General features: G+C 49.0%; 1 protein-coding gene across 1 annotated transcript in view; it reads left to right on the top strand.

Moving 5' to 3' along the window:
• The window catches only part of LOC119976763 (traf2 and NCK-interacting protein kinase-like), a 259294-nt gene that overhangs the window by 177273 nt on the left and 54899 nt on the right, over positions 1-27122 (top strand). The window contains exons 17-21 of the mRNA XM_038817506.1: positions 10248-10412; positions 11483-11743; positions 16752-16858; positions 19096-19271; positions 20299-20396. Coding sequence (XP_038673434.1) covers positions 10248-10412; positions 11483-11743; positions 16752-16858; positions 19096-19271; positions 20299-20396 — 807 coding nt within the window. The remainder of the gene's footprint in view (positions 1-10247; positions 10413-11482; positions 11744-16751; positions 16859-19095; positions 19272-20298; positions 20397-27122) is intronic.

A 27122-nucleotide genomic window follows, 5' to 3' on the forward strand; every position in this document is an offset into this window, starting at 1 on the left:
GCCCCATTGCGAATCCACCAGCACATTCAGATGAATACATCTTTTCGTTCAGTCACAGTGGGGTTGTTAAGGAAAAGAAGGGTTCATCAACTAGGGTACCTAGTTTCATAGGTGGGGTGGCACCAAAAGTCCCACTGACCCCCAGAATAAGAGTGGATCATGATTTTGATGAACAGGTCTTTGAACAGAGAGGACCCAATGAGGCAGAGAGGAGACCATCCCTGCCATTTTATGCTGCTGTCTCTCTCTCTCCAACATCCTCTCTCAGTCTGTCCCCAGAATCTCCTGAGGATTATTTGTCTCGTTCTTCCCCGGCCTCCTTTCTTTCAGATATGATGACATTTCCATCTCACAAGGCGGATTCCGCTGGCGATTTCTGTCTGAAAGTCCCTCTGCCCAGCCATCTGCTGCCTTTGAAAAAGATGGCCAGCGCGCCCAACCTTGCTGACAGGAGCTCCCCTTCCTCCACCCCTCGTGAATCTCTCAACCTCTGTCGCTCGAGTTCATCCGACTTTCATTTCACACACGATAGCCACCGCCGCTCTCCCATTCCTGTTCGTCACCTGTCAGGTGGCTCTTCCTCAGGCAGCTTGGCCAGCCATTCCCCGCAGTTTCCCTATTCCCACAGCTTTGCCTACGATTGCGGCACGCTCATGGCTTCTCACATTTACTCTTCCTTGGAGGAATTGCCACACACATCTTCACTCAGTCAACCCGAGGGGAAGCCAATAATGAACGGCTCAATTTTATCGCCAGAACCTGAAGACCCCCGGGTCAAAATGCGACACGCTCCAATATTAAGATTGGAAATTGAGCCGGACAACTATAGATAGAACTCAAGATACAAACAACCTGTATCCCTCATTAGTGGACAGTGCAATAAATGGTAATAGGTGGTCCTCCCCTCTGTCTCCAGGAAGCTCTGAAAATTCCTCTTTCCCTCAGTCCCCCAGAGAGTAGCTGCCATCATTTACAGATTGATGGATCGCTCTTACAGTTTTGGAAAACCGTGTTTTGAAAGTGCCAACTCACAGGTTGCATGTCTCAACAAAGGAGCAATGAATAGTCTCTAACTCCATTTGGACCTTCACAGTCCAATCCGCCTGATAAATAGACATTGTTGGTCCCTCACTTATCGCCATGAAGATCTCCAAAATGGCTTCAGCACAATTCCCCTGACAACTTACCTTGTTAGGAACATAAGATATAGGAACAGGAGTAAGGTCTTTTGGCCCTTCGAGCCCTGCTCCACCATCCATTACCAGCCTCCCCGGACAGGCGCCGGAATGTGGCGACTAGGGGCTTTTCACAGTAACTTCATTGAAGCCTACTCGTGACAATAAGTGATTTTCATTTTTTTTCATTTCATTATGATCATGGCTCATCATATAATTCAGTAGCCTGATGCCACCTCCCCCCATATGCTTTTAACCCCTTCTTCCCAAGTGCCAAATCTAATTGATCCTTGAAAACATGCAATGTTTTGGCCTCACCTATTTCCTGTGGCAACAAATTCCACAGGGTCACCATTCTCTGGGTGAAGAAATCTCTCCTCATCTCTGTCCTAAATGGTCTACCCGTCTCCTCAGACTGTGACCCCTGGTTCTGGACACCCTCTACCATCGGGAACATCCTTCCTGCATCGACCCTGTCCAGTCCTGTTAGAATTTTATAGGTTTCTATGAGATCCCCCCTCATTCTTCTGAACACTAGTGAATACAATCCTAACCGACTCAATCCTCATATGACCGTCCTGCCATCCCAGGAGTCAGTCTGGTAAACCTTCGCTTCACTTTCTCGAGAGAAAGAACATCCTTCCTCAGATAAGGAGACTAAATAATGCACACAATATTCTAGGTGTGGCTTCACCAAGGCCCTGTATAATTGCAACAAGACATCCCTGCTCCTGTACTCGAATCCTCTCGCTATGAAGGCCAAGATAACATTTGCCTTCTTTACAGTGACTGGTGTACGAGGACACCCAGGTCTCATTGCACATTCCCCTCTCCTAATATATGGCTGTTCAGATAATAACCTACCTTCCCATTTCTGCTACCAAAGCTAATGACCTCACATTTCTCCAAATTATGCAGCATCTGTCATCTATTTGCCCACACACTCAACTTGTCCAAATCACACTGAAGGATCTCTGCATCCTCCTCACTGCTGCCCCCAGCTTTGTGTCAACTAAAGGCCAACTATTCTGGGCTTGGGAAGCTTTGCTCCTATTTCTTATCTTCTCCTGCACCTTTTTCCCACCTGATTTGTGGTCCGGCAGCTCCCCACGCCAGCCGTCATTTACTAAACAACGTCTCCCATGGTGGTTTCTGCTCCTTCTTCAGTCAGAGCCCAGATAAGTTTCTTCATGATCCTGGACATGGGGCCCCCAAGCATCTGATTTGTTCCGCACCTGTTCAGTAGCCAGGGAGGGTCCCAGAATATTGGCGCCGGTTAAATTTACTGAACCCACCTCGGAAGTGCACAGAACAGTCAGAGGTATTTCTTCCAAGGTCCCACGCTCTGGTGACATCTCTCTCAAACCTAGTTTCCTGTTTTGTGAAGGGCTAGTTGGAGATGAAACCTTGCGGGTGAAGAAGGGAAAACTCAACATAAGAGGGACAAAGCTTTTTAATTCTACAATCTCGCAAACTAGCCAATGATGTACTTTTGAAGTGCAGCCACTGTTGTAATGTAGAAATCATTGCAGCAGTTTCCACACAACAAGATTCCACAATGCCCAGATAATCAGTTTTATTGATGTTGAGTGAGGGATTAATATTGGCCACAACATTGGAAATAAGTCCTTGCTCTCCTTCAAAATTGCCTATTCTTTCATGTCCACCTCAGGGAGCCAATCGGGCCTCCATGTAACCACGGAGACATTGGACGGAATTTTCCAATCCTTCCCGTCAACAGGATCTTCAGGTCCCATCAAAGGCGACCCCCCACCCCAGCAGCAGGTTCGCCGGCGAGCCATGCACGGCGCCATAAACCTCGGCGGCCAATGGCGATCCCCCTCTGCTTCCGGAAAACACAACACCGGAGCACCGGAAAATCCTACCCACCATCTCTGACAGCGCAGCTCTCCCTTGGGACTGCATTGTCGTCCATGGCTGACAGAAACAATACCCGAAATTAGGCTAACTTTCGCATCTTCCACTTTCTCCTGAACCTGTCCAGTTCACAGGATTTGGTCAACGGTCTTCAACAATGCCAATGAGATCCTTCCCTCCTGTTTCCAATGGCCTATCACAGTGTGAGTTCCCTGGTTCCCAAGAATAGATTGCCCCATCACACTCTTCTGACCATTCTGTCCTTTGACCTTTGGCTCTTTGCTGTGCGAGGTACCGAGTACTCTGGAGTAGCATTATAGAAAACCATCTCCGTGCTTCTTTCTTCTGTATCACTATGCTCCACTCTCTGACCACACTACTCTCCCCAAAACTCTCTAATATATTCTTGCAATATAACCACGGGATACGCATTCCTGAACTTTGCATTAATCTGTAATGGTAGCGCTTTGACCAGTGCAAATCATCCTTAGTCGTCAGATTTCTTAAGGGACAAGACTCTTCCTAATTCACAACAGAAACACCCGTGCCCCTTAGAAACAAAAAGTTAGAGTTCCATCTCTTCCACAGTCAGCAGTTTGGGAAAACCATCGGACAGCATTGGTGGAAATGTATAGCAACAAGGAACCTTAGACGTCCAAGAAAGAAAGACTCCACAAGATTTCTTCAGAATATGATGTATTCAACAGAAATATGGCATCTTAAGATTAGTAGACAGTGAAACTGAGCTAATAGGCCTTCAAATCTGGCACTATTCCTTTTAGAATCTGGTCTGATTAAGCCCCTTTTCACTTTCTCCCCAAGCAACAGCAGGAATTGTTTGAGAGACGCCAACAGTCTTTGCCATCCAGTATGCTGCATAAGTTGCCACTGTTATTATCTCGATCTTCACAGTCCGTTGAGGGCCAAACTGGTTCTTCCTGCCTAAACTATTGACTGTTGATCTGTAACAGAGAACTCTCCTCACCCCACCCTTCTCTCGCCCAGAGACACCTGCAGGCCAACTTTGTTTGGCATATCACTGGTCCTGGTAGGCTTGGCTAACTCGAGGAATTGAACCTGAGACATGGTTGGTGTTCCACGTGAGGGTACATCACCCTGCTGAATGAACTGCTTCCTTCTCTGCCATTGTTTCTACTTCAGTGGAGATTGAAGATCGGGTTTTCACTTTTACAGTGCCTTTCGCAATGTCAGAAGATCCCAAAGAGCTTGACACCAAGAGCTTTTTGCTGGGACAATCATTGCTGTGCTGTGGGGAACGGCAGCATCCAATGTGTGCACAGCAAGTTCCCACAACTGAGGAAAATTATCAGATTTTATTTTGTGGTGTTGATATTTTCCCAGGACACGAGTGAGAACTCCTCTGCTCGCCTTCGAACGGCAGTGAGATATCCACCTGAGAGGGCAGCCTGTGTATCAATTTTCACCCCCCTAGTTCAATGGCAATTTCAGTGGCTCCTTCGATACCCATTCACTCCCCCCCCCCCCCCCCCCCCCCCGCCATTTTCATTCCATTGAAACTCCATTACTAATGATATGGGCCTACCCCAAATTGCTGCAGTTCACATCTGTGTCTACTCATCTTCAGAGTCTTCAATGTCGACATATTTCTGATGGCACCTTTGTATCCTTCCCTGTTTACTGTTGTACTAATACCGGTACTCCTGCATTTAGAACTTCATCATTGGCCATACTAACTTGAGCTACAGTCAGGCCCATGAAATTCATGGTGCTCACTGCATGTTAGCAAGGAGCTGAGTGCAGACCTCCAATGGGATCTGGAAGTGAATCTCAAAGCTTCATTCATTGTAAGCCGACCGGCATCTGCTTCAACAACAACTATTTTCCATTTCTTGAACACATCTAACCTTGTAAAACATCCAAAGTCATTTCACAGTCAAAATCTGCCACCTGGCCATGCGAAGGGGATATTAATGAGGCATCCAGTGCTTGGTCAGAGAGCTAGATTCACCTCACCCACAAAGGGGAGAGAGGTGGAAAGGTTTCGTGGGGGAAATCCCAGAGCTTAAATGATTAATACTGGGTCAGGGCAAGAGGCCAAAACTGGGGGAATGCAGAGACCTTGGCAGGTTTTAGGGCTGGAGGATGTTTTGGGGAGATGGTGCGGGGAAGACCAGGATTAGATTAGAATGTTAATGGTTCTGAAAGTGGTCAAATGACAAACTTATTGTCATTTGCCTCTCCTCATGTATTTGTTTTTTTTTATAAATTTAGATTACCCAATTCATTTTTTCCAATTTTAAGGGGCAATTTAGCGTGTTCAATCCATCTACCATGCACATCTTTGGGTTGTGGGGGCGAAACCCAGGCAAACACGGGGAGAATGTGCAAACTTCACACGGACAGTGACCCAGAGCCGGGATCGAACCTGGGACCTCGGCGCTGTGAGGCTGCAGGGCTAACCCACTGCGCCACCGTGCTGCCCCTCCTCATATATTTTAAGCAGATCAGCTTTTGTTGAGTGTTCTCCCTTGCAATGAAGGGTCAGCTGGAGAATCTCTTGAAGTGTGGGAGAGAATCTGAGGTAAATCATAAAATAATGATTAGATTGATGCCAGGCAAGACTTTGGATGTCTGCTGGTAACAATAGGGTGAGGGGGGCAATAGGATGAGGGGGGCAGAGGATCAGGTTTCGAGTCATATAGGGTTTTACAGCACAAAAAGGGGCCCTTCGGCCCATCTTCAGCAGCACCTCCCAAACCCTGACCTCGCCCTCGAGGGACAAAGTCAGCAGGTGAATGGGAACACCACCACCGAGAGGTCCCCCTACAAGTCAGCCACCAACCTATCTGGCGATCATCCATTCCTTCATTCTCACTGAGTCAAAACTGCCGGACAGCACTGTGGGCCTATGTTCACCACGTGGACTGCAGCGGTTCAAGGACTCAACTCAATAGCGAGGGCAATTAGGGATGGGCAACAACACATGCCAGAAATACATTTTTAAAGAAGATCTTGAGGTCCTGGGAAGCAATGAGTTTTCAGGAGATGATGATCTTTCCCAATCGGCTTTATCGAATATTAAAGGAGGGGCAAGAATTTAGTGACCATTACAAATTGTCCAGAGACTTTTTCTCAAATTGTTCCTATAGAATCCCTACAGTGCAGATGTAGGCCATTCAGCCCTCCAAAAGAGCTCCCTACCTAGACACTCCCCCTCCTCCCCCCCCCCCCCCCCCCCTCCCACCCCTATCCCCATAACCCCGTGAATGATTTCTACGGGGCAATTTAGCATGGCCAGTCCACCCAGACTGCACATCTTCGGACTTTCTTTCAAAACAATTGACGGTGTGAGATGCCAGTAAGAAATGGAATGATTTTAGTCTGGGTCAAAAGGCAGCTTTAAGCTGCTGGTGATGCGACCTGATTACTTCCAGACCCAAAGAAGGTCATCTCAGCCCCTGCATGATCAGAAAGTACTGGAACTAAAACTGACCCACTTTGTACTAATTTCATCCTCGCTTGAAAAGTTTTATATTAAACACTAATTCTGGAGTCAGTCAAAACTGCTGATTGAATGATCCTTCTCTGTCTTCTTCTGAGTCCCTGTCAAACAGATGCCTGCCTACACTCCATTTGAGATCAGAAAGTGGCTGAAGCCACTGGATACTATGGGCCCTGACAGCATCCCGGCTGTAGTACTAAAGACTTGTGCTCCAGAACTAGCCATGATGCTGGACAGGCTGTTCCAGTAGCTACAACACTGGCATCTGCCCATAAAATTAGACAGATATAACCTACCCACTAAAAGCAAGACAAGTCCAATCTGACCAATTACTACCCCATCAGTCTATTCTCAATCATCAGCAGAGTGATGGAAGGTATTGACGACAGAGTGACCAAACAGCACTTACTCAGCAATATCCTGTTCACAGACGCTCAGTTTGGGTTCCACCAGGGCCACTTGGCTCCTGATCTCATTACACCCTTGGTCCAAACCTGGGCAAAAGAGCAGAGCCCCAGAGGTGAGGTGAGAGTGACTGCCCTTGACATCAAGGCAGCATTTGACCGAGTGTGGCATCAAGGAGCCCGAGCTAAACCGGAGTCAATGGGAATCGGGGAAAACTCTCCGCTGGTTGGGGTCATACCCGGCACAGAGGAAGATGGTTGTGGTGGTTGGAGGTCAATCATCTCAACTCCAGGACATCACTGCAGGAGTTCCTCAGGGTAGTGTCCTAGGCCCAACCATCTTCAGCTGCTTCATCAATGACCTCCCTTCCATAAGATCAGAAGTGGGGATGTTTGCGGATGACTGCACAATGTTCCGCACCATTCGCGATTCCTCAGATACTGAAGCAGTCCATGTCCAAATGCAGCAAGACCTGGACAATATCCAGACTTGGGCTGACAAGTGGCAAGTAACAATCATGCCACACAAGTGCCAGGCAACGACCACCTCCAACAAATCAAAACATTTGCCCTTGACATTCAACTGCATTTCCATGAACAAATCTTCCAGAATTGATATCCTGGTTAGAGCTATTGAGAAGAAATTTAACAGGACCAACTACATACACTGTTGGTCGGAGACTGGGTATTCTGCATCGCGTAACTGACTTGCTGATTGCCCACAGTGTGCCCACTATCTACAAGGCACAAGTCAGCAGTGTGATGGAATATTCTCCACTTGCCTGGATGAGCTCCAGAAACACTTGAGCTTGACACCTTCCAGGACAAAGCAGCCTGCTTGATAGGCAGCACACCCTCAAACATTCACTCCCCCACCACCAACACAGTGGCATCAGTGTCTAGTATCTACAAGATGCACTGCAGCAACTCACAAAGGTTCCTCAGGCAGCATCTTCCAAACCCACGACCACTACCATCTAGAAAGACAAGGGAAGCAGATGCCAGGGGAGCACCACCGCCTGGAGGTTCCTCCCCAAGTCACTCACCACCCTGACTTGGACATATATCGCTGTTCCTTCACTGTTGCTGGGGCATAAAACTGGAACTCCCTCCCTTCCTAACAGCACGGTGGGCGTACCTACAATGCATGGACTTGCAACAGTTCAAGAAGGTCGCTCATTACCACCTTCTCAATGGCAAGTGGGGTTAGGCGGTAAATGCTGGCCGAGCCAGCAACCTACACATCCAAAGAAACAATTCTTAAAAAGTCAAGTTCAGGTGAAGATAATTGAATGTAAGAGTAACCACTGATTGGTGTAGGGTCAGGTAAATGGTTTATGGTTCAAAGCTTTCCGGTGACGGGGTGGTGTTGTTTAGGTGGTATCGCGGAGAGGGATAGGGTTTCCTCCTCCTTTCCAAGAACAAAGATGCAAAATGACTTTCTGCAACTGCGATTTATGGACGAAGACTTGTCTTTGCTGAGAACATGACTTGCTGACTCCCCAACAGCCCCTGGTGTGCCGGGGACTTAATACTGTAAATAAAAGACTGTTCGCCAAACATTCCGGGTTTAATCATACGTCCTGCCGATGTGCATGGTGAAATAACTGGACACTTTCAAAGTATGGGGTGGTATCACGATACTTGATTTGATGGACCTCCGAGATTAACCTGAAAGGACTCACTCAGGAACCAACTTAACACTTTGAGAAGTCGTACCCTCAAGTTTGGAAGCATTTTTCTTTTGAATTTTCACCGAGTTGGGAGTCGGGAGACAGTGCCCTGTGTCACGCCTGGTTGCCGCTACAATCTTCAAACTTCCTTTTACTATTCCTGTCTTCTCTTGGGCTATCGGAGGCTGCGGATCTGATGGAATTGCTGGTCTCTCTGTGATTAGATCTCCAACATCTGGGAACGCTTGCCTGAAGCTATTAGGAATAAGTAGCCAATGCTGAGATGATCTGGCATTTCTAATTTGCTTTAAAGTTTCCCATTTTGTTCTATTTTGATTTGCAATTGTACCACCTGCATCCCAAAATGATTAGCCCCTCGCCACGGGAGGCGGGGTCTGACTCAAAACTTAACTTGTTCACATGGCACGCCTCAGTTGGCTGTTTAACCCATTTAAAATACTAGGTAACACCAGTGTTCAGATGACAGATGGGGTTACGTCCCATAAATGGGGTTAATCATTCTCTGCTAACGTCACACAGGATTCTTTTGTCCTGTTGTAGCAGGCATGGAGCCTTATGGTCACAGCCCATTAATCTCCGCATACTCCAGGAGTGGTTCAGCTTCAGACAAGTTGGTACCAGCTTTTAATCAACTTTGCCTGATCTTTGTGGTGTGCTACATATTGGTGTCTGATTATTGATCTGCTTTGAATGTGTCAGAACTTTAACCGTGGGGCCTTGGCACCTGCAACACAATTTCTTTTCAACCAGAAGCAGAATATTTCAAACTGTTACATTGCGGGCAGATTTTGCCCCATGCTCAGACCAGAATGTGAAAGAAACCGCAATCCCAAGTCCCATTGGACGCTTGAACTCGAGGCGAGAGCTCTCCAGATTTGAAATGTTCTGCTAGTTCCATTGTAGACCTCGGAAGCACAGTGGCTGCCAACTCTCTGTACTTTATCCACCAATTTGACATTACGAACCAGAATTACCTTCCTGTTTCAATCCTTCTCCCACTCCTTCGGAATGTGCTTCCTTGGGCCATTGTAAAGAAAGAATCCCATCTCAAAAAAGTGATTGATCTCCACGGCCTCCCCCTGCTTTCACTGGGACTGTCTGCAATACAGATGTTGTATTCTGCTTTGGTTGCGATGAGGGTTGAACGAGGTTCGCTGGACAGGGTTTGGAAGGTGAAACAGGAACCAGAAAGTACTGGGACAACCCATTCAAGCTCAGAAGAAGAGTCACACTGACTCGAAACACTGACTTTGTCTCCACAGAGACGGGTTTTGTTTCCAGTGTTTTCTGTTTTGTTTCAGTTTCCAGCCTCTGCAATCTTTTGCTTTTATTTTAGGATTTGGAAGGTGTCACTTTGGCGTTACTAACACTTCATTATTTTTTTTCCTCACCACCCTCCCCCCCCCCCAACCATCTCCACTCCACCCCCCCCCAACCATCTCCTCTCCACACCCCCCCCCCAACCATCTCCACTCCACCCCCCCAACCATCTCCTCTCCACCCCCCCCCCCACCCCCAACCATCTCCTCTCCACACCCCCCCCCCCCAACCATCTCCTCTCCACCCCCTCCCCCCACCCCACTCCACCCCAACACCTCTTCTTGGCTTTCAGGTGGAGGATCGCTCCAAATTAAACCGGCAGAGCTCGCCGGCGATGCCGCATAAGATGGGGAACAGGATGTCGGACCCAAGCATGCCACCTCGCTCCGAATCTTTCAGCAGCAACGCAGTTCAAGCTGCACGAACACCGCCAATGCTTAGACCTGTCGAGCCCCAGGTAGCAGAGTCCAAGGTTCCTACACTCCTTCACCTGTTGCTTGCATGGCGGGGTGGGGGGGGGGGAGGGGGGGGGCTGCTTGTAATATTATAGATTGAATGTTTCCAGAAGCTGCTATGCCTGCTTCGCAAGCTTCTGTAGAATGTTACAACACAGAAAGAGTCTTGGCTCCATGCTAGCGTTCATCCTCCACAATCGCCTCCTTCCATCACATGTCATCTCACCCTATCAGCATCTCCTCCTATTCCTCTATCCCTCCCTGTGTGTTTACCCTGCTTCCCATTGAATATATTGATACTGTTCATCTCAAATACTCCCTGGGCTAGTGAGTTCCACATTCTCAGCACTCTCTGGGTAAAGAGCTTCCTCCTGAATTACCAATGACTTTATTGGTGACTATATTTCTGCACCCTAATGTCATTCTCCCCCCACCCCCACCCCTCAAGTGGAAATCCTCCTCTGCTTAGACCAAATTGAGCAGCTTTGTAATTTTAAAGACTTCCGTCAGGTATGATCGGCCTTGCCTGATTGTGACCAGCTCTCCGTTCTGGTAATGTACATCTAGTTGCAGTATCTCCAGGAGTTCTATCGCACTGTCTGTGCTAGTGCGAAATCACTTTGAGGATCACAGACACGGGGTCCAATACGGGCCCGGGTCGATCTCGGGTTCTGCTGAGGATCCTATTCCCCCCCCACCATCCCGTACGCTGCAGCTGGATCCCGGAGACCCGGGAACTCCAAGCAGGGTGATGGGAGAGGCACCTGATAAGATGGGGGTTAAGAAGGAGTTTTTAAATTTAAGGTCAAAGAGCAAGAGACCTTTGGGAGAGCTTTCAAAGGCAGGTGGGAAAGGTGCCTGGTCTCTCGTCTTCACCTCCCACACACTCCATCATCATTGTGTCCAGCTGATTTTTAAATAATTCTAGAGTGTGCGAGTCCATTATCTTCATGAACAGAAATTCCTTTCCATGTGATGGTCACTCTCTGTGATAAGCTCCTTGAGTCTGGCCTCAAAAGGTAATGTAGAAATTTGCAGATCTGGGAGGTAACTCTAATTTCCTTCTGCACAGGTCCAAGTAGCTCACCTGGTTCCTCTGAAACCCCACAGCACCTCCATGACGGCCTCCCAGTCCCTTCACGAGCAGCCAACTAAGAGCATGTCCAGCGCTTTCCACTCACAAGAGGGGCTAATGTCACATCGCGCCGAAATGCCACGGCAGAACTCTGACCCCACATCAGAAACCCCGCCCCTCCCTCCCAGCATTGGGTCAAGAGAAGAAAAGTATGGGGGCGGAGCCTGGCGCAGGCAAGAGGAGGACACCCCACCCAAGGTAATCAACTCGTCATTGCGTCTCCCCTCTCTGTAAGGCTGCATTGAGGGCCGTTGAAGGCAACAAATAGGGTCGTCAACGCTGGATGTTATTCCAGGAGCAGTCATCGTATAACCTCCAAACACCCCCACCCCCCGCTCCACCTCGCCATCTCCCAGTACGTCCATCATCCCAGAGCTCAACAGCTGATTGGAACGTGGACACACTTTTCGATACCAAATTAAGTCATTTTTTTTATTTTAGCGTACCCAATTCATTTTTTCCGTTTAAGGAGCAATTTAGCGTGGCCAATCCACCTACCCTACACATCTTTGGGTTGTGGGAGGGGGGGGGTGAAACCATGCAAACACGGGGAGAATGTGCAAACTCCACACGGACAGTGACCCAGAGCCGGGATCGAACCTTGGACCTCAGGGTTGTGAGACAGCAGAGCTAGCCCACTGCGCCACCGTGCTGTCCAAAATGAAGTCATTCTTGACCGTCAGTCAAATGTGTCCCATCCACCCGCTCCATCCCCAACATTTTTGTAATTAAAAATGAAAGTGTTGGAAGAAATTGAAGTAAGCCATCATTAATTTTCTCCTTGTGTTGCTTGCGAGTGTCCAGGAGGTTAATCTAATTCCTGGAGATCGCAGAAAGATTCCGGAGGCTTGGTACACCTCAGTCCAAGGTACACCATATATTGTAGGTTCTCTGCCAGCACTGTACTCTGATCCTACCATGTCAGTACCACACTCTTCTAGCACCATCCAGTGGTGGCAGGTTAGCGTGGCTTTCGGACAAGCTAAAGGAGTGAGATACCAGGAGATAAACTGCTTATACAGGTGATAACAGATAACAGGGCCCTGATTTTTCTCAGTTAACCCAGTCTCCGACAACTTTGCCGAGCGATTGGCAGCATGCAGTTCGATTTTCTATTTTTGGGAAGTAGTTTAAGCTGTTCCTTCAGGAGGCTTTACCATGCTCTCGCCTCTAGAGTCAGACATCTCACATGAAGGACGGCACGGTGGCGCAGTGGTTAGCACTGCTGCCTCGCGGCGCTGAGGATCCGGGTTCGATCCCGGCCCCTGTCACTGTTGTGTGGTGTTTGCACATTCTCCCCGTGTCTGCGTGGGCCTCACCCCCACAACTCAAAGATGTGCAGAGCAGGTGGATTGGCCACGTTAAATTGCCCCTTGATTGGGGGGAAAAAAAGACCACTCGCAAGGAGGCCATTTAACCCACGGTGATTGTGTTGGTTCTCTGAAAAAACTATCCGGTTAGCCTTACTGTCCCCAAGCGGTGCTAGTATCACCTTTCAAAAGAGAGAAGCTTGAAAGTTACAATTGAATCCCCTTCCTCCGCTCTTTCACGCAGATCACATGACTCGATACGTAAAAGGAACAATTCTCCTCCTTTTCCCTTGGGTTCCTCTGTCAATTTTCTTCACTCCGAGTCCCTCTGACCCTACTGCCACTGGAGACCGTTTCACCCTGTCCACTCTGTCAAAACCATTCTTGTGGACGGCACTGTTGTTAGCACTGCTGCCTCACAGCGCCAGCGACCCGGGTTCAAGTCCGGCCACGGGTGACTGTCTGTGCAGAGTCTGCGGAGTTTAAGGGCAGCACGGTAGCATTGTGGATAGCACAATTGCTTCACAGCTCCAGGGTCCCAGGTTCGATTCCCCGGCTTGGGTCACTGTCTGTGTGGAGTCTGCACGTTCTCCCCGTGTCTGCGTGGGTTTCCTCCGGGTGCTCCGGTTTCCTCCCACAGTCCAAAGATGTGCAGGTTAGGTGGATTGGCCGTGATAAATTGCCCTTAGTGTCCAAAATTGCCCTTTGTGTTGTGTGGGATTACTGGGTTATAGGGATAGGGTGGAGGCTGTGGACCTTGGGTTGGGTGCTCTTTCCAAGAGCCGGTGCAGACTCGATGGGCCGAATGGCCTCCATCTGCACTGTAAATTCTATGATTCAATGCACGTTAGGTTAGGTTAGGTGGATTGGCCACGCTAAATTGCCCTTAATTGGAGGAAAAAATGATAAATTGCCCTTAGTGTCCAGGGATGTGTAGTTAAGTTAAGGGGCTATTGGTATCGGGAGGGTTTGTGGGTTGAGGTAGGGTGCTCTTTCAGAGGGTCGATGCAGACACAATAGGCCAGGTGGCCTCCTTCTGCACTGTAGGGATTCCACGATTGTGAATGTCTATCAAATTTTCTCTTATACTGTCAGGAGAACAATCCGCTTTGCCATTACTCCAAAGCCCTGCACCCTTCAGAAGCTAAGTGCCTGATCTCTTTTGCCTGACAATATAAAATAATGGGTAACTTCCTAAGCGGGTGCAGGAGCAGAGAGACCTGTGTGTATAGGTTTGGAGATCATTGAAGGTGACAGAACAGGTGGAGAGAGCAGTTAATAAAGCAGATAGTATCCTGGACTTTATTCATTGGAGCAGAGTACAAGAGCGAGGAGGTTATGCTGAACTTATACAAGACACTAGTAAGACCTCAGCTGGAGTATTGTGCACAGTTCTGGGCCGCCGTATGGGAAGGATGTGAACACATTGGAGAGAGTGTGGAAGAGGTTGACAAGAATGGCTGCAGGGATGAGAAACTTCAGTGATGAGGATGGATCGGAGAGGTTGGGACTGTTCTCCTTGAAGAGAAGAAGGCTGAGAGGGGATTTGATAGAGGTCTTTAAAATCATGAGGGGGCTGGACAGAGTGGACAGGGAGAAACAGTTTCCGCTGGTCAAAGGATTGAGAACGAGAGAGCACAGGGTGAAGGTGAGAAAGCAGCAAATGCGATGTGAGAAAAAACTTTCTCAGACGAGTGGGCGTGGGTCTGTAATGTACTGTCGGGAAGTGTGGTGGAGGTGGGTTCAATCGAGGCGTTCAAGAGGGCGTCAGGTGCTGATTTGAACAGAAACAAGAAGTCAGAAACAGAAGAGAAGTCAGGGGAATGGTACTAAGTTATGGTGCTTGCTTGGAGAGCTGGTGCAGACGCGATGGGCCAAGTGTGCGTGTCCTGCACCGTATCAATTCTGTGATTCAGTGACTTGAAGTTCAGCACATTTTTCAGATGAGAAGGAACAGGGAGTAATTCTGAACAGCTCAATTAAATCTACCCTTAACCTGTTCTCTCCTCTATGGAGATTTCAGACGGGTGACGGATATGTTCTGGTACCTAAGGTCCACGAGTTACTGAAAATACCTTCTCAGGAAAACCGGATAGAACAGGGGTGGAATTGTTTAGGTGTGACATACACCCAGCTCCTACCTGGAAGACAGCAACATGTAGACAACAGCCCTGATAGCTTGCCCAAGGTGGATGTGGGAATCTGGTTTCTGTTTGCTTGGCCCACTTGGTGGCAATCTTGCACGAGGTTGACAGTTGTGGGTTCACGGCCCACTCCAGAACTTCCGAACATAATCTAGACTGCATCCCAATGCCTTGTGACAGAGTGCAGCGCCGTTAAACCTCCAGGTCCTTTCTGCCCATTCTGTGGGATTCAGTTTGCGTGAATGGAATTCATACTTATTCACCGGGATTCCCTGCGGATCCACTGCTAATGTTACAGTGTTAGGGGGATACCCTCCCTCGGCAGAAACTCATATCCCATCCGGTCTCCATTAGGGGAAGCGGGGGAGTTTTGTGGTTGTCCTGGGGTCCAACGTTCTTCTTCCAGCAACACCATCAGATAGCAGGCTAACTGAATGTTCATCCCATTGCTGCTTCTGGGGTCTTGCTCTGCACAAAATGGCTGCCGCATCTGCCTGCTGTACTTCAATGCGATTGACTGTAAATGAATGAAGCACTTTCTGAGATGGAATTAGGTGCTATAATGCGAAGATAAATCTGTTTGTTGTCTTGAAATCACAAAATGATGGAAGCTACAACCTCTTGGCTGGTTCCCTGAACCTTTCAGGTTAAACCCCTTCTCGAGCGCCCCAGTATAAAATTCAAGAAAAATATATTCATCTGATATCGTAAAATTGTTTCCAGCCCCTTTCAGCAATAGTCTGGGAACAGGAGGAGGCCATTCAACCCCTTGAGCCTGTCCCGTCATTCAATGACATCATGACTGATCTACATATTAACTCCATCTGCCCTGTTCTCCACATCCCCCAATCCTGTCACCTGGCTGAAATCTACCAATCCCAACTCTGAAAGCTCCCGTTGACCCTCGGCCTCTGAAGATTTTTTTGAGGAGAGAGTTCCAGATTTCCAAACTGCTTTGTGTGAGGAATGTGGTGATATGCATCACTGTAAATACACAAGGGGTTAATGTAAATACACTACGACTAAGTAAACACTAGAGGGAGTACCGGAGGTGTCATGGCATGCAGACATACAGCTAATGAACACATAGAATAGGACACGACCAATGGGCAGTTAAGACACCCAGAGGTGATGCTACCACAAGGGGGCATTACACAACCCAGGGCACACATGCTCTGTCTCTTTCCACAGGCGATACTTAGAGAGTAGGACAGGGGCAGATCAGAAGCATCACACCCACCACGTGGCTTAGAGCAGACTGGTTAGTTAGACTGAGTTACTATAGCAAGATTAGCAGGAGAGTGGAACTCATAGAGAACTGTGCTAATGGTTCAATAAATCACATTGAACTTACTTCAAAGTCTGGAGTATCTTTTGGTCAAAGCTGCATCGAGTTGCAGCCTGTGTTATCCCAGAGTACACAACACAACAAGGAACTGTTTCCTGACATCACCCCCCGGAATGGCCTAGCTCCAACTTTATGATTGTGTCTCTAGTACTGAACTCTCCCCAACAGAGGAAATGATTTCTTGCCCATCAAACCCCTTTATCGTTTTTAAAGCCTCGATAAGATCACCCCTCGACCTTCAGCGGCAGTATAAAGGTTGGAACCCACACTAAAGCCTTTGTCCCTGTCTCTCTCCTTCATGGCCAATTTAGAAGCCAGATTATTGCCTCTTCCTATTTCCACAATGACCCCCTGCTGGCTCTCCATTCCTCATCATGATGCTTGATTTCTTTTTTTGAACTCAGGTTCCTCAAAGGACAACATCAATATCGCCGGCACCTGGGCGCAAGAACTCTCCAGGAAACAGCAGTGGACTGGCTAACCAACCCAGTGCCCAGCTAATAAGGGCAAGGTAAGGGAACCAAGGAAGGACTTAACCTTGGAAAAACATTCCTAACTTTTGGGAAGCATCAGAACAAAATAATTTCACTTTTCTGTTTTCAGTTGGGGTGCTACAGGGGTATGGCAGTCAAGGTTGGTGTCATCACCAGTACAGGCTTGGAGGGCCGAAGGGCCTGTTTCCTGTGCTTTGTTCTTTGAGTGCTCTGTAAGCCATGATTTAAGTTGAGCTCAGTCAATCTCATAGCTGCAAGAGTGACTCGTGAAGGAATCAAAATGCTTCCGCGAAGACGGAAACCATCACCCAATCATCAGTTGCCTTTAGGGAAGGGAAGCTGTAGACATGGTTCACTGGGTAACACTCACACCCCTGACTCAGGAGGTTGTGTTGACGTCCCGCTCCAGAACTCAAGCACAATCCTCCAGGCGACCACCCCCAGTGCAGTACTGAGGCAATACTGCACTGTATTGGGGCTGGTTTAGCACACTGGGCTAAATCGCTGGCTTTGAAAGCAGGCCAGCAGCACGGTTCGATTCCCGTACCAGCCTCCCCGGACAGGTGCCGGAATGTGGCGACTAGGGGCTTTTCACAGTAACTTCATTGAAGCCTACTCGTGACAATAAGCGATTTTCATTTCATTTTTTTCATTTCACTGTTGGAGGTGCTGATCTTTACTGGAAGCACTAAACTCATGCCCCATTTGTCACCCCCTCCCCCCCCCACAACCAACCCCCCCCCCCCCACCACCCTTCAGGTGGTCCTAAAAAATCAGCAGGGGGGGGTTCTCTGTGGTATTCTGGCCAATGTTTATCCCTCAACCAGAACCACTCAAAGCAAATGATCTTCTCGCTCGCCCATTACTGTTGGTGGGAGCTTTCTGTGAGCTGATTGGTTGCTTTGTTTCCTGCATCACAACTTGTGACAACACTTCAAGTACTTTGTTGGCCGTAAGACAACACCCCGAGATTGAGAAAGGCATGTCACAAATGCTATCTCTCTCTTCCCTTTAACACAAATCACAGTGAAATTCTGTCTCAGATTTGCAGCAACAATCAAACACTATGTACAAAGGGTTTTAGTTCACCCAGATTCCGAGAATATTCGTATTCTTCTAGGATGAAGGAAATAATGTTCTCCCAGATTTCCAGTTTCAGGTCACTCCGCAGTCCTCAGTGGGTGTCCCCATCTCTCAGCGAGTCTCCCCAGCCCCCACCAGGTGCCTTGGTGAGTGTCCCAACCCCCTCTCCAGAAGACCATAAGACATAGGAGCAGAATTAGGCCACTCGGCCCATCAGGTTTGCTCCGCCATTCCATCATGGCTGCTATTTTTCTCATCCCCATTCTCCTGCCTTCTCCCCTTAACCCCTGAGCCCCTTATTAATCAAGAACCTATCTATCTCTGTCTTAAAGACACTCAGTGATTTGGCCTCCACAGCCTTCTGCGGCAAAAAGTTCCACAGATTCACCACCCTCTGGCTGAAGAAATTGCTCCTCATCTCTGTTTTAAAGAATCGTCCCTTTAGTCTGAGATTGTGTCCTCTGCTTCAAGTTTTTCCTACAAGTAGAAACATCCTCTCCACGTCCACTCCATCCAGGCCTCGCAGTACCCTGTAAGTTTCAATGACATCCCCCATCATCCTTCTAAACTCCAACGAGTACAGACCCAGAGTCCTCAACCATTCCCCATACGACAAGCTCTTCATTCCACGGATCATTCTTGTGAACCTCCTCTGGACCCTTTCCAAGGCCAGCACATCCTTCCTTAGATACGGGGCCCAAAACTGCTCACAATACTCCAAATGGGGTCTGCCCAGAGCCTTATACAGCCTCAGAAGTATATCCCTGGTCTTGTATTCTAGCCCTCTCGACATGAATGCTGACATTGCATTTGCCTTCCTAACTGCCGACTGAACAAGGACTCCCAAATCCCTTTGTGCTTCTGATTTCCGAAGCATCTTCCCATTTAGAAAATAGCCTATGCCTCGATTTCTCCTTCCAAAATGCATAACCTCATACCTTTGCCCATTATTAGCCCCCCCCCCCCCCCCCCCCCCCCCCTCCCCCGGGTCCCTCGTTGAGTGTGGTGGACCTTTGTTGGGATACATGGTTGAAGATTTTTTTTTTTGGAGCTTTCTCTGGAGGTTCTGCTGGAGTCACTGTGAAAGGTTCTGTCTGTCTGGTAGAGGTGTTTCCAGAAATTTCTCTTTGGACTGGGATATTTACGTGACTCTTCCCTTCCTCCCTCCCAGTAATCCTGACCTACGGAAGAACGAGAACCTGTTGGAGACACCCTTGCATCGCACCAGCAGTGGTAGTTCTTCCAGTTCCAGCACTCCCGGCTCCCAGAGCGGCTCCCAGAGCGGCTCCCAGAGCAGCTCCCAACCTGGATCCCAAAGCGGATCCAATGAACGCAACCAAATCCGAGGTAAGGCGGATTGGGGGAGGGGAGGGCGGAGGAACCGAGAGGGGGTGAGTGAGGAGGGGTGGTGATGGGGGCGGTGCTGGTGGTATGAAGGATGGGAACAGATGGAATATTCGGGGAGGTCTTGGGCAGGGAGAAGGAAATGAGACGTGGAAGGGAGGGAAGATGTAGGAGGTGGAATTTGGGGGAGGGGAGGAGGTATAGGGGAGTGACGTTTGTGTTGTCATGTGAGAGTACCTTTAAGAAATGGGTGTTTATCAAATAGCTGCAGTGATGTCAGAGTGTGGGTGTTGCTGGGCTGTCTGTTTTTACTTTTGTTTTTGAACTGGCAGCTACAGTGTGTGTTTGGTTTCATTTTCAGAGTTGGAGCTGCACCCAGCCAAACAATTTTGATGAAAAGAATGTCTTCAGATCACTTGATAATTTAAAAGCGATAACTGCTCTCAGTAGAGAATTTAAATCTGCTGTCTTTGTTAAAGAGGGTATTGGTCTTATGGATGTTGCTAGGAAAGATTGAGGGTTACTTATAGAGTACTGTATTCTTTGGGGGGAGTATTTGAGTTGATAGTTGCTAAGGTGTTTACTGTGTGTTTATAAAAATGTTAATTGGATTCATAGAATAAACATGGTTTTGTTTTAAACGTACTTTAGATCTCTGTTGCCTCACACCTGTAAAGTGGGCCCTTGTGCTCCCCATAACCAAAATCTAGTAAAGGTTGTGGGTCAGGTGGACTCCATGAGCCACTTTGGTGTTCTCCAAACCTTGGCCCATAACAGTCTAATGTTCAGATATGCCTCAGATGCTATGGAGATAAGCCGGCCATTGATCGTATTGGGCATTGGAAGGGATTCTCCGCCCGATCGCCGATTTCGCCGTCGGGCAACGGAGAATCCTGTCCCTTATCGTAAATTATTTTGATGCCATTACTGCAACAGACACATCATACAATATAATTTTTAAATTCCCACATTCACCACAATAAACGCAGGTTGCTGTTGTTTGCGCACATTGAGTGTTGTGTCACTGCAGGAACGGGGAAGCCGGAAGGATCACCAGTCCTGCCTCATGAGAGCTCGCGGGTGAAACCGGAAGAGGGACGTGAGTTGACACGGCCAGGGAGACCCGCTGTAAGTATTCAACAAAACCTGGCGCAAAACTTGTGTCCAGAAACACAAAGCCACTCACAGGTTAACTCAATGAACGAGACATGCCTGCTGCTTGTAGAATGAAGCATGAATTATCCCCTTTGGATTATTGTAATTTACAGACTGAGACAGACCATTTAACCCTTTGTGTCTGTAGCTTCTTTTTGAAAGATCTATCTAAATAGTCCCATTGTTTTCCTACTCTTCCTCCAAAGTCATATATATTTCAAATATACAAAGATTTCTCAACTGATGTCCCATCAGATTATACAGCACAGAGGGAGATCGTTGAGCCCATCGTATCCATGCTAGCCCTCTGCAAAAGTAAATGACCTGGTGTCACTTCTCCACCCTTTCCTGGTAACCCAGAAATTGTTTTCAGTTTGGGTGTTTATCCGTTTCACTTTTGAACGCTGCTATTAAATCTACCTCCATCATGTTCATACTTGGAGTATAGTGTGAAATTCTGGTCGCCACACTACCAGAAGGATGTGGAGGCTTTAGAGAGGGTGCAGAGGAGATTTACCAGGATGTTGCCTGGTATGGAGGGCATTAGCTATGAGGAGCGGTTAAATAAACTCGGTTTGTTCTCACCGGAATTACGGAGATTGAGGGGCGACCTGATAGAGGTCTACAAAATTATGAGGGGCATAGACAGAGTGGATAGTCAGAGGCTTTTCCCCAGGGTAGAGGGGTCAATGACTGGGGGGCATAGGTTTAAGGTGCGAGGGGCAAGGTTTAGAGGAGATGTACGAGGCAAGTTTTTTTACACAGAGGGTAGTGGGTGCCTGGAACTCGCTGTCGGAGGAGGTGGTGGAAGCAGGGACGATAGTGACATTTAAAGGGCATCTTGACAAATACATGAATAAGATGGGAATAGAGGGATACGGACCCTGGAAGTGTTGAAAATTTTAGTTTAGACGGGCAGCATGATCGGCTCAGGCTTGGAGGGCCAAAGGGCCTGTTCCTGTGCTGTACTTTTCTGTGATGTGGAGATGCCGGCGTTGGACTGGGGCGAGCACAGTAAGAAGTCTTACAACACCAGGTTAAAGTCCAACAGGTTTGTTTCAAACACTAGCTTTCGGAGCACTGCTCCTTCCTCAGGTGAAAGGAGAGGTATGTTCCAGAAACATATATAGACAAAGTCAAAGATGCCAGACAATGCTTTGAATGCGAGCATTTGCAGGTAATCAAGTCTTTACAGATCCAGAGATAGGGGTAACCTTAGATTAAAGAGGTGTGAATTGTCTCAAGTCAGGACAGTTGGTTGGATTTTGCAAGCCCAGGCCAGATGATGGGGGATGAATGTAATGTGACATGAATCCAAGGTCCCGGTTGAGGCCGCACTCATGTGTGGTGAACTTGGCTATAAGTTTCTGCTCGGCGATTCTGCGTTGTCGCGCGTCCTGAAGGCCGCCTTGGAGAACGCTTACCCGGAGATCAGAGGCTGAATGCCCTTGACTGCTGAAGTGCTCCCCGACTGGAAGGGAACATTCCTGCTCGGCGATTGTCGCACGATGCCCGTTCAAGTCGACAACGAATGAACGGACATCGCGCAGCAATCGCCAGGCAGGAATGTTCCCTTCCAGTCGGGGAACACTTCAGCAGTCAAGGGCATTCAGCCTCTGATCTCTGGGTAAGCGTTTCCCAAGGCGGTCTTCAGGACACGCGACAACACAGAATCTCTGAACAGAAACTTATAGCCAAGTTCCGCACACATGAGTGCGGCCTCAACCGGGACCTGGGATTCATGTCACATTACATTCATCCCCCACCATCTGGCCTGGGCTTGCGAAATCCTACCAACTGTCCTGGCTTGAGACAATTCACACCTCTTTAACCTGGGGTTACCCCTATCTCTGGATCTGTAAAGATTTAATTACCTGCAAATGCTCGGATTCTAAGCATTGTCTTGCATCTTTGGATTTGTCTATATATATGTTTCTGGAACATACCTCTCCATTCACCTGAGGAAGGAGCTGTGCTCCGTAAAATAGTGTTTGAAACAATCCTGTTGGACTTTAACCTGGTGTTGTAAGACTTCTTACTGTACTTTTCTTTTGTTCTTTGTTCTCAGGCAGCTCATTCCAGAACCTAACCACCCGCAGCGCGAGAGCATTTTAATCATGTCACTGTTGCTTCTTTTGCTAATCACCACAAGTCCCTGTCCTCTGGTTCTTGATCCATCTGCCAATAAAATTAGTGGGCGGGATTCTACGGAGCCCGACGCCGAAATCGTGTTCGGCGATCGGGCGGAGAATGGGCTGCCACGTCGAAATCGGGGGCGGCGCAGGTTTGACGCCGGACTGCCATGCTCCACCCCCCTCCAAAATGGCATCACCATGATGCACACCGTTTCAGCGCCATTGGCAAGTCATCGGCCAGCCCATCCGCAATGCGCCGACGGCACGGGCCACGTGTGGTCCCAACCGTGCAGGAACCCGGCGTGACAGCTACGGACTGTGTCCAGCACTGCCACACTCAGCCGGGATCCATGCCATTGGGCGGGGAGAGGTGCGGTCTGCTGTGGCTGGGGTGGGGGGGGACTGGTGGACGGTGGCTAGGGGGTGGGCTGTGGGGCCGCGGTTTGCGGGTTAGGTTGCACGTGCGGCCGGCGCCATGTTCTACGCTGCGACCGCTGCAGGTCGTCAGCCATGTGCATGTGCGGCCCGGGAGCCGTGACCCGGCCATTCTCCGGCTGTTTGCGGCGCGGGCGGAGGGGGTTTCAGTCGGCCCCCGGTGCTCGCCCCACAGCGGTACCGGAATCGGTGAGGGATCGGCGCCGAATCTCCTGTCACGTAAGTCGACACATTCTACACTGGCATCAGGACCTTGTCTCCAGAACGGAGAATCCGGCTACTTTCTCAGTCTACTCTGGCCAGACCCCAGATGATTTTGAAGTTCTCGATCAAAACTCCTCCCAGGTCCTCTTCTCGGAGGAGAATGTTCCAGCTTCTCCAATCACTCCATGTAACTGATGTCCCCTCTCACTGGAGCCATTCATTACAAATCCTTTCTATACCCTCTCTAATCCCTTTGCTACTTTCTGAAATGCACTGCCCAGAACAGGATGCAATATTCCAGTTGGGACTGAGCCATTATTTTGTCACGGTTCATGGTAACCACCTGGCTTTAGTGCGCTATACCCCTCTTTATACAGCCCAGCCCAGGATCCTGACAGCATTATCAACTGTTTTCCCAGCCTGTTCCGCCATCTACAATGACATATGTGTATAACCCCCCCCCCATCACCACCACCACCACCCTCGGTCCCTCTGACCCTGCACCACCTTTAGAATTATATCCTGTCCTCATTCTTCCCACCAGACTCGATCGCTTCACATTTCTCTTTATTAAATTTAATCTGATACATGTCCGCCCATTTTACCAGCATGCCCAGGTCCTCTTGATCACTATCCTTCTCACAGCTCACACCACTGCCAGTGTGTCATCTACACACTTTGAAATTGTGCCTTGTACACCAAGAACAAAGAACAATACAGCACCGGAACAGGCCCTTCGGCCCTCCAAGCCTACACCGACCACAGTACCTGCCTAAACTAAAACCGTCTGTACTAATGGAGTCTGTACCCTTCCATTCCCACTCTATTCATATGTTTGTCTAGATCAGGGGTGGGCAAACTACGGCCCGCGGGCCGCATGCGGCCCGCCAAAGGTATTTCTGCGGCCCACCAAGTCATTAAAAAAAAAAAAAAAAAAATTTTTTTTTTTAAAAATTTTTTTTTTTTTTTTTAAGGTTAATGCGGGGGGGGCTGTTGGGTTACTTACTGGTATAGGGTGGATACGTTGACTTGAGTAGGGTGATCATTGCTCGGCACAACGTCGAGGGCCGAAGGGCCTGTTCTGTGCTGTTCTATGTTCTATATGAGGCGCCCAGAATCATAACCGGGTGAAGTAATTATTTTACTTAATATACTATGCGGCCCTTTGTGAATTGTGAATTTCTGAATGTGGCCCTTGCACGGAAAAGTTTGCCCACCCCTGGTCTAGATGCCCCTTAAATGCCGCTATTGTACCTGATCCCACCACCTCCCCAGGCAGCGCAGTCCATATATTTACCACCCTTTGTGTAGAAAACCTGCTTCGAACATCTGTTCCAAACTTTTCCTCACGCAATTTAAACCGATGTCCCCCAGTACTCGATTCTCCTACCCGAGGAAAGAGCATCTGACTATCCACTCTGTCCATGCCACTCATAATCTTGTAGACCTCTATCAGGTCGCCTCTCAACCTCCGTCATTCCAGTGAGAACAGACCGAGTTTATCTAACCTCTCCTCATAGCTAATGCCCTCCATACCAGGCAACATCCTGGTAAATCTCTTCTGCACCCTCTCTAAAGCAGCCACATCCTTCTGGTAGTTGACGACCAGAATTGTACACAGTATTCCAAATGAGGCCTAACTGAGGTCCTGTACAGCTGCAACGTGACTTGCCAATTTTTATATTCAATGCCCCAACTGATGAAGGCCAGCATGCCGTATGTCTTCTTGACTACCTTATCCACATGCGTTGCCACTAGCTCGTTAATGTACATCAAGAACGGAAGTGGTGCTAATGCTAGCCCCTGGGAAACCCCACTGAACACCTCTGTCCAGTCTGAGTAGCAACCACTCATCACTCCTCTCTGTTTCCCATCAGTCAACTCTCTTCTCGTCCCCCCGCCCCAATTTCATATCTATGTTGCCACTGTCCCTTTCATTCCACGGACTCTAACTTTGTTAAAAAGTCTGTTGTCCAGCATTTTATCAAACAACATTAAAAAGTCCATGTATACCACATCAATATCATTACCCTCATCAACCCTCCCTGTTACCTCTTCAAAAACTCCAGCAAGTTAATTAAAAAAGATTTGCCCTTCACAAATCCATGCTGACTTTCTTTAATGAATCCGAACTTGTCTGAAGACTGTTGCCTTTATCCAGGATTATCGTTTCTAAAAGCTTTCCGACCACCGATGTCGCCTTGTTTTTTCCATCTCATATTATCCCAATATTCACTGTTTGATTGGGACATGTGGGGCTAATTCTCCAAAGTGCTGGACAACAGACAAACTGGCGTGAAAAGGCCACATTATCATAGCCTTGCAGGGGGCTAGCATGGACCCATCGTGAATCTTGCAGCTTTAGCTGCAGATCTTGGCCCCCGCACCTCCAGGCCAGAAGCCGCACATGCGCATATCGACGGCCTCCAGCGGCCGCGCCATGGTCCATGGCAGACTCAGACCGCAGAGCGGGACCTTCCAAATATGCCCCCAATCGGCCGCGCGCCCGACCCGGACTGTCTACCCAACAATAGCCTGGTCCCGTATGAGGCCCCCCCTTGCCCTCCGATCGGCCCGCCCCCGACCATAGCGGCCGCGGACTGAGTCCGTAGCCGCCATGCTAGTATCCCGAACTGCAGGACCGTGTTAGATCCACACCGTCGGGACTTCAGCCGGCCTGGGGCGCAGAATCCAGCCCGTGGTCTCGGTCAGATATCGGACTAACTGGGGTGCAGTGCTCTCCAGTGGCTGCATTCAGTACTGCACTACAGTCGGTTGGCTTGACAACCACCCCAATCCCACCCATCGCACCATCCCCCACCTGCTTCAATAACCCAACATCCTCCATCCAGCGAATTATTTACAGCTGACCTATCCCTTCCCACCATAATGACTGTCTTAAAGCCTCGGAGAGAGTGCAGAGGAGATTTCCTCAAATGGCATCAGGGATGAGGGACTTTAGTTAACGTGAAGAGTTAGGATTGTTCCCTGTCGAGCAGAGAAAGTTAAGGGGCGAGTGAATAGAGGCATTCAAAATCATGAGGGGTTTTCACAGAGCCGATAGCGGACAACTGTTTCCATTGGCAGGAGGGTTGGTAACTGGAGGGACCCGGAGTTGGCAAAGGAGCAGTCAGGAGGGGACAGGAATGTGCTGCCTGAGAGAGCGGTGGAAGCAGATTGAATACTAACTATCGGGGAAGAGTATGGAATGGGATTAATTCCTCTTTCAAAGGGCCAGCACAAGCATGGATGGCCTCCTCTGCTGTATGATTCTAGCTACTTCGATCATCATAAAGGGATGAACCCAAACTCACTCTGACACCAAGGCCGGGACCGAATAGAGGTGACAGGGCTCACCCACCAGCTGGCAAGCCGGCCAGTGCCCCGTGTCACCTCTCCTCAGTCAGGCCTGTGGAAGTAGGCGAAAATCAGACCTCTAACTGAGCGGCAGTCAGCCTTTCCCGGGGCCCAGGTTCCACCTACCTACAGCTGCCGGCCAGACAGATGCCGGCAGCTCTTCATTGCTTGGAAACGGGGACTGGGAGGGGGTGGCTGCTGCTGGTAAGGCACCCAGCCAAGACCCAGGGTCACCCCGGCGCAGGTGAGTGATGGCAGTGTGTGGGGGCATCATGGGGGGAGAGGGTGGGTGGGGTGGGTGGAATGAGGGGTTTTGGTACTATGGGCAAGGGGTAGCTCGCACTGGACACCCCCTCTTCTCCAGCCCCCCCACCTCCTCCCACTCCTGCCTTGACTGGACAATAAGTGCCTTTCAGCATCGCCGTCACCACCCCCAGCCCAGGAGCCCACAGGAATCTCCGAGACGTTTCACACTTACTACATGGAAAGATCCCAGCCACCGCTGGGTGAATGCCAGCAGGAGGTTGAGGATGAGGCCCATAAGTGGCCATTACTTGCCCCTTCCACG

This window comes from Scyliorhinus canicula, chromosome 13 (assembly GCF_902713615.1).
Source record: "Scyliorhinus canicula chromosome 13, sScyCan1.1, whole genome shotgun sequence".
NCBI lineage: Eukaryota > Metazoa > Chordata > Chondrichthyes > Carcharhiniformes > Scyliorhinidae > Scyliorhinus > Scyliorhinus canicula.